The 19,574-nt window shown below is 38.4% G+C and overlaps 1 protein-coding gene across 5 annotated transcripts in view; it reads right to left on the bottom strand.

Annotated features, from left to right (window-relative positions):
* Positions 1-19,574, bottom strand: part of PTPRO (protein tyrosine phosphatase receptor type O) — a 202,132-nt gene that overhangs the window by 12,893 nt on the left and 169,665 nt on the right. For 4 of the 5 annotated variants that reach the window (XM_038173071.2, XM_027461872.3, XM_013097130.5 and 1 more), the window contains 9 exons: positions 16,293-16,432; positions 13,430-13,562; positions 11,979-12,099; positions 10,389-10,457; positions 6,625-6,708; positions 3,439-3,474; positions 2,016-2,097; positions 916-1,006; positions 324-400 (listed from right to left, as the gene is read on the bottom strand). In XM_038173071.2, the coding sequence (XP_038028999.1) occupies positions 324-400; positions 916-1,006; positions 2,016-2,097; positions 3,439-3,474; positions 6,625-6,708; positions 10,389-10,457; positions 11,979-12,099; positions 13,430-13,562; positions 16,293-16,432 (833 nt within the window). The remainder of the gene's footprint in view (positions 1-323; positions 401-915; positions 1,007-2,015; positions 2,098-3,438; positions 3,475-6,624; positions 6,709-10,388; positions 10,458-11,978; positions 12,100-13,429; positions 13,563-16,292; positions 16,433-19,574) is intronic. The other variant, XM_027461926.3, reaches the window with a different exon arrangement.

The following is a 19,574-nucleotide window of genomic DNA, read 5'->3' as shown; positions in this document are numbered from 1 at the left end:
TGCTATCCTTGCTGTCTTAAAAAGGCACTGGACCACTTAACCTTTCCTCCTCATTTTTCTACTGCTTCAATATTATTTTCACAAAGATTCACAATGCACCCAGTGTTACTATGAGTGCTACCGGTTAAAACTCCCTCCCCACCCCACTTTTGTTTTGGTGGGTGGTGGAAAGCACAGCTCCCTGTAGGCAAAGTACTGGAAGCTGAAGGAGATGCTGATAATGTAACTGAGCTACCAGAAGATATTGTGCTGTTTGCAGCTCATGTGCTCTAACTGCTGTGTGAGACACTGTTCTTTACATTGACCAGAGTGTCCTTACTCACAGGAATATAGTTGGCATTAATGTAGTCAGATCCCTCCTCTTCATTCATTGAGACTAACCGGACACGACTAAAATCATCTGTAAAAGGAAATGAGAAATAATTTGGACATCAAGCACAGCACTCAACTCCAACTACCAAAAATTAAAAGTATCTTATAAAAACTGAAAATAAAAACTACTAAAAAAATAAAGAATGCTCATATTCACCAACAGAGAACAATGTTTGCTTCACTAAATACTACATGGATGCACCATCACTGCGGTTCTGCAAAATATATCCTCCAATTACCATCGCTTTGGGCTCCCCTATGTTTCATTAAAATCACAGGAAAAAAAAAATAGTACCACTACTCAGTAGTAGAAACAACCTTGTGTTTCCCACCTCCAAACTCCAGTCTTGACAAACATCCCCCAAAAGCTATGTCTCTTCAAAGCTAACAATATAACACCTATTTCCTGCTTCTCTCTAAGGACAAGCTTTAGAACAGGCTTTTATCAGTCAGAAAATCTGTCTTGATTCCCTCATTCTCTTATTAAAAATCGTCTTTCCCACTCGAAGGACTTTATCAGTCACCTGCATGTACTGTACTTACATGGCAGGATATTTGTGTAGCGATTTTTACAGCGATTCATGGGAAGATCAGCAGCAAAGTGTGGTATGTCAAGCCCAATCAGTTTTAGCTCCTGGAGTAAGAGAAAGAAAAAAGCCAAGGTAAAACTCTCCAAGGTTCATAAAATGATTCTTTGTGAAGTGAATGCCTGTGCTATGTACCAGACTGAAAATGTTTACAAAACAGTAGAAACCAACAGCATTACTACCCTGAGTTTATTTATCTGATGCCCCTACATTTGGCTCCAAACAGCCACAGAGCAACAATGTGGTCTCATCTACTGATGGTGCCAATGCACTGCTACCACTCAAGGCTCTGACAACAGCCTGCTCTTCCCCACCCACATGTAGTTAGCCAAAATAGTGTCAAATCAAGGGGGCTGACAAATTCTGTGGTGGCCATCCACCCCACTTAAAGTGTTTTCACTGAGTCCTCAAGTGGCTTTTGATCTTTCTACTAGGGAATGCTTGAAAAATCTTTCCAGTCACTACCTTCAATAGTTACATCTAACGTGATGCACTGGAGGACTTTCACTGGCAGTAAGGGAATGATAGCCACCCAGAGCAGTGGTAATGCCCTGGCAGTCCTCTTGTTCCCCCTTCAAGCCTTTGGGAGCTAGCTCTATGACTGGAGCTTTTTAGTTTTATATTACTAAACTGACTTTAAATGCAGGGTAATGAAGATAATGCATCTCAATTGATTTTTAAGAGCCTTCCTTGATCTTCAAGAGAGTTTTGATGTTACTTCCTCGTTCCACTGCTGCCCCTCAAATTAAAGACACTGTAAAAACCTTTAATTCAATTTAGGCCATCGGCATGTCTTATACTTAAAGGAAGTGTGTTGATCTGACAATTGTCTCGAATTACACATGATGACACACTCCAATCTGCTTACTAAATGTGTTCTTTAATGGTACCAAGGCCTGCTTTCAAATTCTGCAGAACTTGAAGTGAAACTGACCCACCTAGAAACAGTACACACTGCACAGTCGTTGCACAGGAAGACACCACACAAACCTAACATCTGGAAAAAGCTGATCTAGTCATGGCAGCTAGGAGATGACAGAGTCCCCATAGATTTACCTCAAATTGCAGAGAAAATTTATAATCAGAATCTTTGGCCATATCCTTGATGTAGCCATCAAAATCATCCAATTGGACAGGGCTTTAAAAAAAGAAAAAACATACAAATTAAGAGAAAGAAAAAAAAAAAGTACTAGATTTCATTTTTATTTTCCCTCAGAATACTATATACAAGTGCTGCTGGCACTGATGGGTTTGACAAGGGCTGGGGGTTGGAGTTGTCCTAAATGAGGTAAACCACAGGCCTGAAGCGGGGGGAATGGCCCATGCACCTTTCCTACAAATCCCTGCTCCTTGAACCACATTTAATGTAGATATGTCCCCAGGGTGCAGGTGACACCATGGTAAGTGGGGAGATCCAGCACCCCGGTGCAAAGCACTCTACATGCCATCCTAAGAGCATGCTTCTTCACTTAAGTTGCCTTTGTGACATGCAGAAGGTTGTTTTCACGCAAGGAAAACATCTGGCAAAATGACAATTTTAAAACTCATCTGAGCTTTGCTCACACAGAAAAACGGATTTCACATAGAGGTTTTGTTTTTTGACAAGGTCCTGGAAAAAAATGTTAAAACATCATTTTGGATGTCACTGCAGTGACAACATTCTCTGCTGGCTTTGAGAACTATACAAATTTACATACAAATTTACATATTTGTATATAATACAAATTATCCTCCCAGACTGAAACAAGTGTGGCTGAAACAAGTGGCATATAAAACTATGCAGAGTATAAATTAGTTTTGATTTAGTGACACTCATCATTCTACACATTTTTCCACCAGGTGAGGGTTTTTCCTTAGAACAGGCAGAGTCTCTGAACATAAAGGAGAAACAATTAGCCTAACACTCTGAATAAGGAAACACAGGTAAACAGCTTCCTTCACCTAATTATCATGCTTTAATTTACAAGCTACTGAAGCATGTACACAGTAATCTTTTCATTTACTTTGAGGCAATATGCCCAGAGGAACCTGTCTTATCACCACTTAATTACTCCTGTTTACCAGTTAGCATTAATGATTTCTGTGTTCTAGCAACAAACGTAATGAGAGCCTCATGTCAAGAGGGAAATAACTCCACAAAAAAAAAAAAAGGATTCCAGTTTTTCATCATTTGTCATTTTTAACTAAGGATAAGCTCCATTGGAATCACTAAGTTGGATAATTGATCATTTCCCTGATGACTAATTTTCTATCAGTGAGGAGCTGTTTTACCACAATTTATCTGTTGAGCAGAATTGCTTTTGTCCAATTACTATTTGTTTTCTGCCTTCAGACATCTTTCATGGCATGTTTACCAAGAAGCCTTCTATATATGTAATTGCAATATCATTATACCATATACCACATAATAGATGTTTAGTTTAAGGAGATTTTTTAAATTTTATTTTAAAATTAATTAAATATCAAAGATGTTACATACTTGGTCAGCTTCCTCTTCTTTAATCCATTTTTACTCCTGTAAAATAAATAAATAAATAAATAAATGTGTTTTTCATTCATTAAACTACTATATATTCTTTATAATTAGTACTGATTCAAGAGTGCATGTTTACTGGCCACCATAATAGTCATGATAAGCTTGCTGATAATATCTTGGTCATTTTAAAGCTGATTGCAAAATTTGCATTGATTCCAGTGGGATGTGTTTTCCATTCAGTGGCTCTGGGAACTACCACCTTGTGAAAACCTGTTCCAACAAGCAACGGGTCCTTGGCTAATCCTGACCCAACTGCAATGCTGGCTTCATGTGGGCCAGGGCTGAGTTCTGAGCCCAGCCGAGCCTGGCAGGGTCTCTGCTGTTGCAGGGGATGGAAAACCAACGTGTCCCATACTGCTCCACTCTGGTTCTATTGGTCTGGGAAAATGGGTGCCAATGCTAGAGAGCAACCAGTGACAAGAAGTGTCAAAGGGAAGAGAAGACCACTTGCAAATTCAGTTAACGGTGAAGGAGAAAGGAAAGGGCTTTGTTGCTATTTGTCACTCATTGCATAACCTGCTTAGGATGATCAATGAAGACAATGGCAAATATCCTAATTACTTCAGCGGGACTAAAGCTTAAACCTCAGATAATTTTAATTGACTTTAACAGCTAGAGATAATTATGCTAGTCATGTAAAACACTTGTCTTCACATGATTTATAAGAGATATAATTCAGTAGTGACAGGTGATAGCAAGCTTATGAGTGAGTTAAAGCAGTACAACCCATAAGAAATTGACTTAAGAACTACACTACACTAACCACCACCATGTGGATTTTTGGAGGGTGTGTGTATGTGTGTTCATTTTGTTGGTTCCACAATTAATTACCCAATTAACCAGAGTAAATGCACTAAGTGAGAAACCTCAAATAATTTGGATAAAGTTTTGAAAACACTGATCCTCTCTGTTAAACCAAGCACAGAGTTTGAGTAGATTTTCACTTACTCATAATGAATTCTAGTGGTGTCATTTTTTTTTCCCTGGGCGTCAAATAATGTTCATTAATCACATTATAATGATACAATTTTTAATTTCATGATAATAGTAAAATTATTTCTAGATACATGTGTCATAGATACATGTGTCATAGCTTCAATTGATAAATTAAAACTGAAGACTTTTCATTTCAAAAAAATGAAGATACAAAAAGAAATATTAGGAAGTGGAGCATTTTTCTTTTTCTTTTCTTTTTTTTTTTTTTTTTTCCCTTCCAAGTTTATAATTAAAATAAAAATTTAATTTCCAAAATTAAATTTTACAGAATGCTCAGCTTCTGGAGCAGCCACAGCTATAGTATTTTTTTTTTTTTTATCTTTTCAATGTACACTTGCATTTAGATGTGAAGCTTCACCTACAGAGTTAAGAAGAGCTATGGGTAATACCAATTTTACACTAATGTGGAGTGTAAAGTATTACTTTACGTTGCAAAGAATTGTTATATACCTCTTCAGCCCACAATGCTAACTATACAGATCCTGTCATCTATTTGTCACCTCTTTATATATAATATATAAATACATTATTAGTATTTATTCTACATCTTCAAAGATTTGTTTCCCAAAGAAATCTTAAAATTAATTTACTTAAATTACTCAATGCATTTCTTTCCTATCCCCTATGACCATGATAAATCTTTAATGTTGGGTAGATTGGAATTCATTTCAGAATGAAAAAAAAATCAGGGTGCTGTTTATGACAGGACTGATTTAAGAATTCTTCTCCAAGGAACACTTCAAAACTAAAATAAATGATTGACATCCATTTCTCATCAAAAATTTCTTGTGCTTTGAGACTCCTCAAAAGGCCTTTTTAGTGCTGTATTTGTTTAATGAATGTTCATAAATGTTTTAAACCAATGTGTGTGCAAAACAAACACTTTTGAAATGTTAGCTAGTGTTTCATCTTTTCTTTCATTTACGCTACAGATTAAAATACAAAGAGAGCAATTCATCTTATCTCTTTTCAACTTCAACTCCTTGAAAGTTGGTCATCTAAACTAAACCAGGTAGCTTTTCATTGTAGTGGAAACCTCTGAAGAATGACACACATCTGGAGAGGTGAGTTAATGCATATTGATATTAATGATATTAATATTCATAATGCATACTAAACAAAAAGAGGCAAAGGGATGAAAGAAAGAGATAGCTCTTTGTATCTTCTACAGAGTCAACATGACCCAAAGAACACCAGTCTCAGAAATCTCTATGCTGAAAATTTCTATGACTACCTAACCAGGGCACTGTTGCTCTGTGGTAACATAAGTGAAAATATTTGGTCAAAAGTAAATCTTAATTTTGATACCAAACACATTTTTGTACATCACTATCCCTTGGACTCCAGACCATCAGGAACATAAGTTTATATTATGTAAAGAAAATAGTATTTTTGGATCATAGCCCATTTATATATACATATATATATGTATATATATATAAAGTAAATAGTTCATAAAACAGTTCTGTTTCTAAATAGACCCTCGGATTTTGGTGGATAAGTATTAAATATATATATATCAATACTTTACTAAGGTTTTATAAACTATTTGAGACAAAACTATTAAATACACACACACAGACATGCACACAGTGACAAGATTTTTATACTTGGGGAATGCTAGTTTGTATGGACCCTCAGTGAATTGTTGTCTCCAAAAGCAAAACTTTTACTGAAGTCAGTAGAGCAAAACTACACCTTTAAAAACAAAGGCATTTGACATCACACAACAGAGAAGTGGGCGAATATCAAGAAATTTTAGTATGTGAAAAGCAGCAGCAGCAGAAGGCAATGCCAGGCAATGAACAGATGAATAACTCGTACAGAAGATGCCAGGATTTATAATGAAATGGCAAAAACTGCAAAGAGACAGCAACGAAATGAGTATGATTATCACCATGAAATTAGCTTTTTAATATCAAAATAGGTTGGAGCATAAACTGATATGAAATATATAAAGCAGGGTAGCAAATACTTTGATACCCACATCCTCTCCAATCCATGTTATAGTACAAGAAAATCATTACTTCAAGAGCTTTGACCATTTGAAAATAAAAGAATCACACATCTTTCATGTAATAGAAATTAACATCGGTTACATATTGCATATGGAAAAACAAGTAAATCACTTACCAAGGATTAATATAAAATGCCAAAAGATAATCAGTCCAAAGGCATGAGGGTAGCAGAGTTAGGAAAGCAAATACACTTCTACGCCTGTGAGCATTAATAAATAACATACATAAAGATGAAAAAGTGAGGAGTTAGTAAGACAAACAGAAGTCAGGAGATCAGCAAATTCTATTTTAAAAATCTGCTAAATCCATAAAGGCTTCTTCTTACTTACTTCATAAGAATATTATTAGCATCCACAGAATTTTTACTCCTCAATAAAATTCTATATGATCGGAATAAATGCGTTTTGTGGTTTTGATTCAGGTCTGTTATTCTAATTCAGCATTAATATGATAAACTGGCAGATTTTCAGAGAGTAAAGTGATTGTGAGTTTTATCCACAGGTTTTAGCACCAGACTTAAGTGGTGCTAAATCTATTTTTTTGATGTTTTGAGCTATTGCAGGACAGATGTAGTTTGTTTTTACCACATATGACTATGATGATCTACTACATTTGTTCCTGCAATTGATCTCGTGGGTACCAGTAGGAATGCCTGTATCAGAGTTAAATACAGATCATTCCAGTATCTCCTAATACTCTCCATTGAGTCAGATTTCTGAAAACATCCACACAACATTTTGCAGAGTCCTATCTGTACTTTACATTCTCTTCTAGGTTTTCACCAAAATATCACCTGAACTTCCTCTAGCCATGGCTCCTATGAATAACTACCCTCAGCAGGTTTCATTATGGCTAAAGGAAATTTGAGTACAAAGTAGTACCAAACTTCTGTATTTGCAACCTCTTTACCAAATTAACTCAGGGAACACAATAAGGCCCGTTCTTCCTAGTGGTTGAGGGGGATATAAGCACCTTGCAGATGTGAAAAACTTATTAAACTTCAGTAAAAATTGCCACAGTAATAAGACTTCTGGCCAAATACACTCCCCCCTCCTTTTTTTGTTTCTCATCAGAAAGTCTGCTGTCTCAAAGGTAATACCATCCTTCCACAACTGTTCTAGAGAACCACAAAGTGAAATTTCCTTTTTTTTTTTTTTTTTTTTTTTCAATGCTCCTGGCTATTATGATGTAGGTATATACTCTGTTTTCCCTGAAAAGCAAGTCATATCAACTGTAATAACCTCTAATATCAATCTTCCAACTAGGGATAGAAAACTGCCCACACAGTGAAAACTCCAAGATACATTTCATTGGGTTTTATTGCTAAGGAGAAAATGGGCAGTGCAGTTTATGCTAGGTAACTTCCCCAGACATTGGTAGGGATTGCAGCATGAGTTGGCCAGAAGCAAGAGCCCTACGTAAAACTTGGAAAGGGAGCTCCTCCTCTGCCAGCTCCTCTGCAGGAGAGCCACTCTCCCCATAAAAATGACCAACGAAACCAGTCATGTTACCGAGGATGTGGATTACTTCTCCGTGCTTTGAGAACAACACTAGTGAAGACAGCAGAGCAATTCAGCTTTCTAGATAATTATCTACCAAAGCAGTTATAGGATCAGGGCTTTAGGGCCTATCTGCCATCAGGGTTTCCACGGGACTAGATTGAGGATAAATTTTGGCCTTCTGTAAGCAGATCTTTAGCACCACAGAGAGGTTTTCATTAGTCTTAGGAGAAAGAAGGGATGATGTTGCCAAAATAGTCATCTTTTCTTTGGGATACCCCAAATGAGGTTTTCCAGAGTGTTTACTTCCTTTTGTCTGCAGAGGCAGTAGGATCTAATTAAGTTTGTATCTTCTTTCATTGTCAAATCATCACGAGCAGTTTCGACGCTTTACCAAATCACAAGCTAGTATGCTTGCAGACCTGCTTATATCATTCACAATGTAGATTTAGGAACTGCCAGCATGAAAAAATAATTGATTTTGTTCAATGTATGAAAAACACATAATTGCCCAATAAATAAAACTTTGTTTTTCTGGAATTATGCAGTCTTTCACCCACTGCTCAGATGTACTGATTTTTGAATTTTATTTAATTAAAAGAGAGAGATGCAGAGATTAGCAAAGTCCTGAAAACTCTGCTGAGCTGAAATTTCCTTAGGAATCAGTGATACACCCATAGCACCCTTATTAGGACCCCAGAATGACACCAAGCAAAATCGGTTTCTTAATTCTTGTACCTGTCTTTGGGGCCATGGTTCCCATTTGCCTGCCTGGATGGACAGTGAATCTGGAGTTGAGATTAGACAACAGAGGCACACAGAACAAGGTATCTTCACTAACTCTCAGAGAAGTCAGTAATGTAAGTTTAGGGCATACTGACTTCAAATACCAAACATTTGTGGAGGCATTAAGCAGAATAATTTCCAAAATTTATATTTTTGTAACATAATTTATGCATATATACATATATACACACACACATGCACATATACTAAATCAAGCAACGAGAAACTTCACTTACACATCCATACCTATTAATTCCTCTTCCCATAAAAAAGCTTTTTATGGTTTTAATAACATTTGTTGCTACTTTAATCATTTGATTCAGGCTTGGATATTTAATTAACACGAGTGTTTGATCTTCTGCCTTTGTTGCCATTAATATAGTCCAAGAATGAGAAGCTGAAAGAGAGATTAGTTTCTGCTGCATACAGCTGGCTGCTATTAAAGCTAAACCAAGCAAGTGAAAAGCTTGTTTAATAACCAGTTAATTAGCAGCACAGAGAGGTATTGACAGGATTTGCTGGGCTTGTTAGTTCAGTTTACACGTTTATTAGCAAAAGACTTGTTGTGGTGTTGTGTCAATCCATTTAATCCTGTCCTCCTTGCTGGCAGGCTGTGTCCCATGAGATCATGGAACCAATTCCCAGCACACTAACTCCTCTTTCCAACTTAGCTATCAACAAAGCTGACCATGTGTGTAAACACAAGGCTCATATTTTCTTCTTCCTACATACTGGAACGAGGCTTCAGGGGGCTGACAGCATATTTTTAAATATCTGTGTTTGGACTTGCCTTGAAAGTCATGGATCTTTTTGAAGAGATTGCTAATAACAAAATAGTAAAAACCCATTTGATAATCAAAATAGGGTTGTGAATGACCATGCTGGTAGCAGTGAGGTAGATTTTAGATACTTTTTGCTTCTATAAAAGCTAATTCTAAGACTACATTCAAATACTTCTCTTCAGCTGATAGTGTCAGTGATGGTTTGGAGTCCATAGTCAGTGCCTGCAGCTCTTTAAGGTGATTTTCTAGACTAGGAAGAATAAGTTTTTCTTCCAGTCATTTCTACTGTACTGAACAAAAATTTACAGTAAATATTTGAGTTGGTTTGCCCTTGTCTTGCAATCCAAGGAAAAATTAACTAGTGGTATTGCATGAAGACACCTGCTAATTGATCATCTACAGGAAAGCTTATTCCTTGGTGTAAATATATTCCTATGGAAGTGCTGATGGACTTATAGATCAAGTTTCTACACTTCTGTTATTTTAGGAATTATGTGTCGATAAAAATGTGTCAGTAAAAAAAAAAAAATATATATATATATATATATATATATATGCTCCAAAATCACATGTATGCAACTCGGTTGACATGTATACATGTACATCATTCCCTACTAAAAATACCAGGTGACAGTATACAGTCTTTAGTCATCATTCAAGAAATAAAGTAATAAAGTAACAGTAATAGTGGTTTTATCTTAATCAGGTACAGTGATCACATACAAATAAGATTTTAAGATTTAAATATCATATTTGCCAAAAAGCAGAGGTAGGGAAAAATATAATTAAAAGCTTTGCTTTAAAACACTCACCAATTATATGGAAGCTTTCCATCTCTCTCTAAAGATGCAAAGTTGACAAAGGTTCCAGCCCCACACTCCCTGTTTCAGGAAGACAGTTGGGTATAAAGTTACCATTTTTGGATTTTCAATGCTTGCAATGATTTTGATTTAACAGAGAATTCCAGAAGTTTCTGGGAAGTGCTGAGCACTCACATTTGTGACTAGGTCTGAGATTATGTATTATAAACACAACTGAAATCCCTTAATATAGTCCTCCAAAACAAGTAAATGTTCAACACCACCCAAGACCAGGGTCTTTAATAATCCTCAAAAAGTCTGAAAAAAAGGAAAAGATTGGTAATAAAGAACTGAAATAAACCACATCTTCTGTTCAGATTTGGGCTTTCTATAGCCTGGCACTACCACTACTTGCTGGCTTCAGGACACAGACTAAGGATTTACTTTTCTACACTAAATATTTATAGTCCCACCTTCTATAAAGAGAAGATGCATAATTGTCTACATTTGACAGAGACATGGTAACTTTGAATTCACATAATAAATGTGAAAAATACTGAATTTCCTGAGTAATATCCCAGTAAATTTATCACAAATTAATTATTTTCTGCTGCAAATGATAAACTGACTTGACTATTTTTGTTTCCTTGATTTAAACCAACAGTTGCTTGCAGACTCTCATTGGATTTACTTTTAATTTCCTCCTGGGTTTTTTATCTTCTTTGACTAGAAGCAGTGACAAAGAGGGGAAAAACTCTTTGGGCTGCCTGCGCAGTAATTCAATAGGAAAGAAAATTAATTTAGCCAGGATTTTCCCAGAGCAAGTCACATGTAAAAGAAACAAAACACATACTGTCCACTGAAAGATATGGCCTGAAAAATCTTTGTTATGTGGTCATCTCTAGCACGGAATATATAGCCAAGATACAACACACAAAAGGTAGTCTGCAAGGTAGCCAAGTCCAAGATTATTCACAAAAGCTTTTTACATGAAATCATTTTCTTTCTCTACACAGAAGAGTAAATTAATATAAACTCTACTACACAGATAAAAAAAAAAAAAGAATGAAGACTCCAGGACCCTCCCAGACCCGGGAGGTGAAACACATACAGAGAGTTTGGAGAATCCTCCACAGTTCTCCCTGGTTGACAGGGCTTAGGCCTTACATGGCACCTGAAATACAGCATCCTGGGCCTGATTAACTAACCATCTTATCTGTTGACACAGAAAATCTGTTCCAAGCCATATGAAAGATTTGCAAAGCATCTTCATGTCCTGCCCATGCCTAGTTGCCTCAGACCCTAATCACCCTTCAGGTTTTTGACACAAACCTTTTGTAACAGGTGACTGCACTTTTCATTTACCCAGTCCAGCAAAGCTCATAATGAGACAAAGGTTGATGCTCATAGCTAAGGTCCAAAATGAAAATTGAAAGAGAAGACTTGATACTCTATACTCTTAAAGAGTAGAGAGACTGCTTTTTTGAAGGTATCCTACTCACAAGCATCTCGAACATCACCCATGCACACAAGCTGCAACTAATGTCATGACGTGTTTTTTGTTGTCTGAAAGTTTTGGAATTAACATCAATCTGGTCTTACCTGGCCATTTGTAGATGTTTTCTCCTGAGTACAACAAGAGTCACCAGCAGCAGTCCAATCAGAAGGATACTTAGGATGGCTAATACAGAGATTACCACTATGTTGGGATTCATCTCGGTGACTGTACATACAAACAAGAGCTCTTGGTTATTCAGGTCAGAAGAGCTAACAGTTCCCCACCTCCACCCCTATATGTTGATAGTTATTTTTATGTACTGTTCAGCCTGGAGTTTTCCAAAGAGAAAAATCTACCACTATAGATAAAAGGAAGTTTTGAATAGTTATTGATCTTACTAAATTTCTGTGAGGAAATGACTTCACTGTGGCATTTTGTTAAACTTTGACATGTCCTGATACATATCTATATATCTATATATCTATATATAACTTTTAACTGTCACTTTAACACAAGATAAAAGGCAGAAGGAAATATAAAATACATATATTCTTCATCATCTATGTCTCCAAAGCACATTTCAGTTCTGAAGATGTTCTTCGGTAATAATATCTTCTCAGATCCAAAGGCCAAGGCTTCATTAATACACTGTGTTGAAATTAATTGAATGACACTGGCAAATAATTTTTAACACTATATTCTGTTTTAATTATGATCTTGAATCAGCTCTCAATAACAAAACCTTGATTTATTTTTGTTCAATACAGTTTTACTAGCATGAGACCAGATATCCTATTCTGCTCATAGTGAGCAGAATAAGAAAAAACCTGCCTGCTTTACTTGCTCAGAATAACTTTACATCAACAGTTGCCTAAAGAAGCATTTTTTAGACTACAAATCATGGAGATGGAGTAGTGTATGATGTATAGGACCCAGTGACTAAAGCTATGTGACTCCCTAAGTAAGCAGAGATGACACTGATCATTCTGAATGGGAGACTAAAGAAAAGTCCAGTGCTCAGGGCAGTTTAACACTGATTTTCTTTCTTCGCAGAGCTAGACTTCATTACATGCCCAGGCAGCCTGCATCAGGAGCTATCTCTTCAGGGTTTGACTGCTCAGGATAACCTATTCTCCCTTCTCCTTCTCTCTCACCCTGTCTCCAATTCCTCAATGAAAGCAAAAAGTGTTTTTTCTCCCTAGCAGCTCATCAATATGATTTTCCTTGTTTCATTTGGGCTTGGCTGAGGAGAAATTTTTCTCCATAAATGTCATCAGGCAGTATCTTGATGTTCAGCCTCGAAACCACAAACCAGGTCCCTAACTTCTAAAATCCAGTAGAGAACTGAGCCACTAGTTTGTAACTTTGCAAGTCAAACCCCAATCGTTTTTTTTTAATAAAAACTTTTTGAAGTTGCTTCCCCATCCACATCTGGCAGTCCTTCCATGACACAATCAGTGGTGCCAGCATTACTGAGAGCAGCTTTACAGAGAAGCTAGGAGAAACAGATGTTGCCGCTGAAGGAAGAAGAAGAAAGCAAAAAAGTGCTGCTTACCCATGGTAGAAACCGCAATGAAAGTGGGGACACTGGGGCTATTGTGGCTGAAGGTGGTCACACTGCAGTTGTAAGAGGTGGCAGGGGTAAGGCTGGAAATGGTCACTACGTGTGAAGAGACAGTGACAGGTTCCTACAGACATGGGGAAAAATACACTGTAGTTTGTCTCTCTCATGAATGCAAGAGCACAATCCCTGCTTCCCTCTCCACCCACTTATTTGACCTGGTAAAGTTAGGTTTGGTAAAAAGGGCAGAGATTCAAAACCTAGACAAGGTAATTGGGGCCTGACCTTGAAAATAGGCAGGTAATCTGACAGAAGAGGGGAGAGAAACAGGCGTAAAAACAGCACACAAACAGCAGGGGTGAAAACAGGGGTGAAAACACCCCAGAGCACCCCAGGGAGTCCCAGAGCATCCTTGGGGCGGGCAGAAGGGTGCCTTGTAGGGGGTTGTCAGTTACACATGTGGTGGGGTCAGGTGCTGCATCCCCCAGGACATCCCCAGAGGTCAGCAGAAGTTCTCCTAGGGTCAGCAGGAAGCTCATGAGCTCTGGTTACTAAAATACATTAGGAGGAATATAGTTATTTTTATTCAAAGTGCAGCTAAGGTAGTCACAATCTCTACACCCTTGTATAAACAGGTCGCATCTGTGTCAGAGGCTATTCCTCTGGGTGTGAAGAGCTGTGAGCCTTCTGAATGGCAGAAGCAAAAAAAGAAAAAAAAAAATTAGAGAGAAGTCTTTGGGTAATAACCATGATCAGATATTCCACGCTTGTTTTTTGAGCCAGAAGAAATTCTTTACATAATATCTTTATATCATGTTTTAATTAACACATCCCTGGTTTTATAAATACTGAGCTGGCAAAACAAAACAAATACCACACATGCATCAGTTAAAAGATACATGTCCTTATGGTCCTCAAAAGCTTTTCTTTACTCTCCAGAAGGGCCGGAGGGGGGTTGCAGATGCAACAACAGGGATGCTGAGCCAGTGGTTTAGAAAGGCAGCAAGGAGAATTTTCACAAATGAACTCACTCCAGATGCAGAGTGCAAGATCCTGCAGCAAGCCCTGAGCACTGGATTTTTTCAGTGTCTTGTTGTCAGCCATGGGCTCCTTCTAGACTAGCAAGGGTTCCCGTTGCAGTGCAATTCTGAGTTATATTACACAGATGATATGTACATGAGTGTAAGGGAGGAGAGCTTTATTCCCTGAGCTGAAGGGAGTGAACATAGTTTGGCAATTGGACTTGATATGACTTTTTCTTTCTATTTTCCCCTCTAGAAAAATTTAAATTAATCAACCAAAAGATGTTCAAATGTGAAAAGCTGATGCTTTTCATTTTGCTGATTTAAATATAGAAGAAAGGTACAAAAATATTCATGTAATTAGCATGGAAAATCGTAACTAAAGATTTTTCACCAGTCTAATGAGAAAACATCATTTTTTTAAGGTTCTAAAAGGAGCCCTTCCCCCTTTTACACTGAGGCAGAAAAGAGAGTGATGAATCTAATGAGAAGTGAGCTGATAATCTCTGTGCATTTCCCCTTCACTACCAGATGTTCACGTCAACAAATAAGAAACCCACTGAAGTTCCTGCCAAATGGAGCAGTCTTTTCCTCATGTTCTTAAAACATAACTGCTCAGCACTAAAGCTGCAAATCCTGTGGTACCTCCCTTGCCCAATCACATCATTATTTTGAATCTCTGCTAAGTATGTAATGACTTCCTGATCTTTCTTTATTCACAGTTAAAAAGCAGGAATCTAGATGTGGAATCCAAACTATCCAAAAGATTAAAGTGCATTTAAATATTTTCTCTTTTAGTCAGTACCGTTCTTGATATAAATAAAATATTAAATAATTCACAGACCGGTCTTCTATTGGGTTAAAAAGTGTGGATCTTTCAGAATGATCACTGGCCTGAGTGGGTATTTTTCACTTTTTCCCAATTTCGTGTGAACCCAAATGAGAGAATGATGTTTCATGGCATGTAATCACAGTGATTCACCAGACCATCATCTAAACTACAAAGTAATCATCAGATGTTGCACAACATTGGCATGCAACAAATCAAAACTACTACTGCTCCTCCTTTTCACAGAACAACTTTATCAATGTTTACGTGACCTCAGAGCACAGGTACCTTAATGGTCAGAGGAAAAAGAGGTTCATTTGTAAAGCTGAGAATGTGAGCCTAGAAGGAAATACCCTAGAAGACAAAACACCCAAGAAGCAGTAATATTTTCAACATTTGCAATGCTTGCAACATAAAGGAAATCTGAATAGCAGTTAAGGTCCTACTGAACGTCACTTATCTGGCCTCAATACCAAGAAAAAAGTAAACCAGAAATAATTAGATACTGCATAAAAGATCTCAGACCCATGGTATTTAAATACGTGTATTTTACCCATTGCTAATCAAGTTATCTGACCATTTTCTCCTTCCTGCCCATTGATGTTCCCTTAATTTTGTGTCCTCTTAAGTTTTGCAGAGTATATTAGAGTTCATCTCGTGACTAACCAAAGATTGAGACCCTGCTGGATGTCTTGTATGCACATAGCTTTTGTTGAACCAGCAGTAATCTCATCAGCAAGACAGAAGCCAATCTTAATATTGCAAAAGAACCCACAAATTTAGCATTTGAAATGCTTGAGGAGCTCAGCTCTGAAGAGTTTAATTGTTAACCACCTTACCACATCTGGTTGAAAGACCAAACCTGTGTACTGACCATAAAATTTCATTGGGCTTTACAAGACAGATGCTAAGCAGCAGACAATAAAGCTGAAGGTTTATTGGTCCAGTCAAGGTCCAGTCACACTTTCAGAAATGAAGAGTAAAAAGCAAAGAGGTGCTCACATACCTGGAGTTTAGTTTCCTGAACAGATCCAGCCTGCTGGCAGTAGACTTCAAAGAAATCAGCCACTCCTTCTTCCACCCACAGCAGAGTCACAGAGGTCTGAGTCTTGTTGACAGCAAAAAGTGATTTTGGAGGGGCTGGTTCTAGTTAAGGGAAAAATTCCTTTTATTAAGCTTATCTCTAAGTCTCTATACCACCAAGAAGAAGCAGCATCAAACAAAAATAAATGCAATCCCTGCTGCCCTTCTATCTTTCATTTTTTTTCAGATAGTCTGCCAGCATAAAGCACTGCCTCTCACGATGATAAGTGACCAATTTAAAATGGGAAGATGATGAAGTGTCTTGGTTTTTCTTCTCTATTTAAACTGTTCTCTATTTGGACAGTTGGATAATCACTTCCCTTTTGAGCCGAGTCTTTGCTTGAGAACAATCAGCGTTTTCTATTAATAGGAAAATGTTAACAGAAACTTTTTGAGAAGACAGCTGTCCACCTGTTAGCAACACACTTGGCCTAAGAAAGTTTTACACTGCAAGGCCTGAACCAGGAGATGATAAGGAAACAGCCTCCCACAGGTGAACTCTGTCTAGGTTCACTTAGTTGTAAGAGAGGAAATAGTCATTTGACAGTTTAAAAACATCTTGTAGTCTTTTTTTTTTTATTATTATTTTAATCTTATTTCCAAGTTAATACTTAAGGGCCATTGGATCTGCACTTATTTCAGTTAGCTGCAGAATAAGTTTTCTCTTCTCACTGAATGCACAGGCTCAGATCTCAGAGGTCTTTAATTTATTGCTTTGGTACTTTTTTCTGTTGACTGTTGTGGGGTGTGACCTGGCAATAGACAAACATATACAAGGGATTGGGCTTCCTATGTGGCAAGGAGATGAACTGTGTGAAAAGAAGGCTATTGCCATCCCCAGGGCAACAGACTGAAGATTGTAAACTGCTGGGGGGCATGGGAATCATAGAATCATTGACTGGTTTGGGTTGGAAAGACCACCTTAAAGACACTCAAGTTCTACCCCACCCCAGCCACTGACAGGGACACCTCCCACTTGATCAGGTTTGCCAAGGCCCTATCCAGCCTGGCCTTGAATATTTCAAGGGTTGGGGCATCCACAGTTTCTCTGGGCAACTTGTTCCACTCCCTCACCACCCTCCAAGTGAAGCATTTCTTCCTAATATTTAATCTAAATCTACCCTCTGTTAGTTTAAAAGCATTACCCCTTGTTCCTATCACTACATTCCCTGATGAAATGTACAAGAGCACAGGAGTGCACTGCAAACACTGCCCACTGAAGCTATTATTCCCTCAGCCATCTGCCGTGTATCCGAGGCCTCATTTTGCCATGCTTTAGGCTTCACTACACTCATCCTGCGGCATGGGCAGCAGGGAGGAATGGGTGGAAATGGGAGGAAAAAGAACAAATCACGGAGAGGAAAAAGATAAAATGTCATAAAGGAAAAACTGCTTAAGACATGAAGTCCTGGAAAGGCTCTGGGGATAGAAACCCTCGTCGAGGACCCCCCTTTTGCCCCCCAGCACCGCGGTGGCTCTGGCAGCAGAGGCCACACTGACCTCCAGTGGAGGTCGCCCCTCACTGCACCGCCTGCCGGGACGGCGGCAGGGTACTGAGGGCACGGGGAAGAGGGAGGGGAAAGCTTGAGGAAAGGAGAAGCCCTTTCTGGGGGGCTTTTTTCTGTTTGTTTGACTGTTTGTGTGTTTGATTGTTCAGATTTGGTTTTGCTGTTGAGATGCTATATACATTTTCCAAAATTATTTAAAGACCAAATTTTGATCCCGATTTTCATCCCGATGCCTTCACACAATGACTACTGTCAATCTTCAAGACTCAGGCATCCCAGGTTCCTGTCTGTGGTTTGCCATCAGAGAGTACAAAGTTTAGGATTCACATTTCCAAGCTCTTCTCCAGGGCTATGAGATTTAGTAATCTACTGATATTTGATGAAAAACATCAGTAGATTACTGATTAGATTTTGTTGGTTGGAAAGCTGCCAGGTGAAGAAGGACCCGGGAGTATTGGTGGATAGTTGGCTGAATATGAGCCAGCAGTGTGCTCAGGTGGCCAAGAAAGCCAACAGCATCCTGGCTTGCATAAGAAGCAGTGTGGCCAGCAGGTCTAGGGAGGTGTTTGTCCCCCTGTACTCGGCTCTGGTGAGGCCGCACCTCGAGTACTGTGTTCAGTTTTTGGCCCCTTGCTACAAGAAAGACATGGAGGTGCTTGAGCGGGTCCAGAGAAGGGCGACGAAGCTGGTGAGGGGCCTGGAGAACAAGTCCTAGGCTGAGGGAGCTGAGATTGTTCAGCCTGGAGAAAAGGAGGCTCAGGGGCAACATTATCGCTCTTTATAAGTACATTAAAGGAGGCTGTAGTGAGGTGGGGGTTGGTCTGTTCTCCCACGTGCCTGGTGACAGGATGAAGGGGAATGAGCTAAAGTTGCGCCGGGGTGTTTTAGGTTGGATCTTAGGAAGAACTTCTTTACTGAGAGGGTTGTGAGGCATTGGAATGGGCTGCCCAGGGAAGTGGTAGAGTCACCATCCTTGGAGGTCTTTAAAAGACGTTTAGATGTTGAACTTAGTGATATGGTTTAGTGGAGGACTTGTTAGTGTTAGGTCAGAGGTTGGACTCGATGATCTTGAGGTCTCTTCCAACCTAGACAATTCTGTGATTCTGTGAAAGTTGTCAGTCTCCAACAATGACCCAATTCCAGGATCCTGACACAGTATGTACAACAACATTTTGCTCTTCTCTCTTCCCTTCACTAATAATTTGTTATTCTTATTCCATGTGATGCTGTCACAGAAGCCTGGATGTGATGTGTGTGATGTGTAAGATTTTCTTTAATAAATAAATAAATAAATAAATAAATATAAATGTCACAGGACTTGCTGAAATGGTTATAGATATTTTGGAGAGTATCTGCTCCTCAGACAATCAGATCAGTGTTCTAGGGTTGTAAGCTGCCAAGATTATATTGGCAATAGCAAAAGAGTTGAGAAGAGCAGGGTGAGGACTGAGGCACTCACGTGGCTGCTTCTGTATCATGAGGACTGCAGTGTAGATGTTGTTCCAGAAATACATAAGAAAGTATCCCTCTCCTATAATTACATCCATATATCTGTTTCTGGATTCAGAAACACATTCCATCCCCCACTCCAGGTAAAAATGGTCTCAATTAAAACATGAGCTTTGCATTTGGACATCATCCCAAGCAAATCCTCCTTCTGCCTCCAGCAAATTGCTTGATTTTTCTGCAGGTGGAAA

This window comes from Anas platyrhynchos, chromosome 1 (assembly GCF_047663525.1).
Source record: "Anas platyrhynchos isolate ZD024472 breed Pekin duck chromosome 1, IASCAAS_PekinDuck_T2T, whole genome shotgun sequence".
Classification (NCBI taxonomy): domain Eukaryota; kingdom Metazoa; phylum Chordata; class Aves; order Anseriformes; family Anatidae; genus Anas; species Anas platyrhynchos.
The sequence above is the reverse complement of the archived record's forward strand: the minus strand, read 5'-3'. Positions and strand labels throughout refer to the sequence as shown.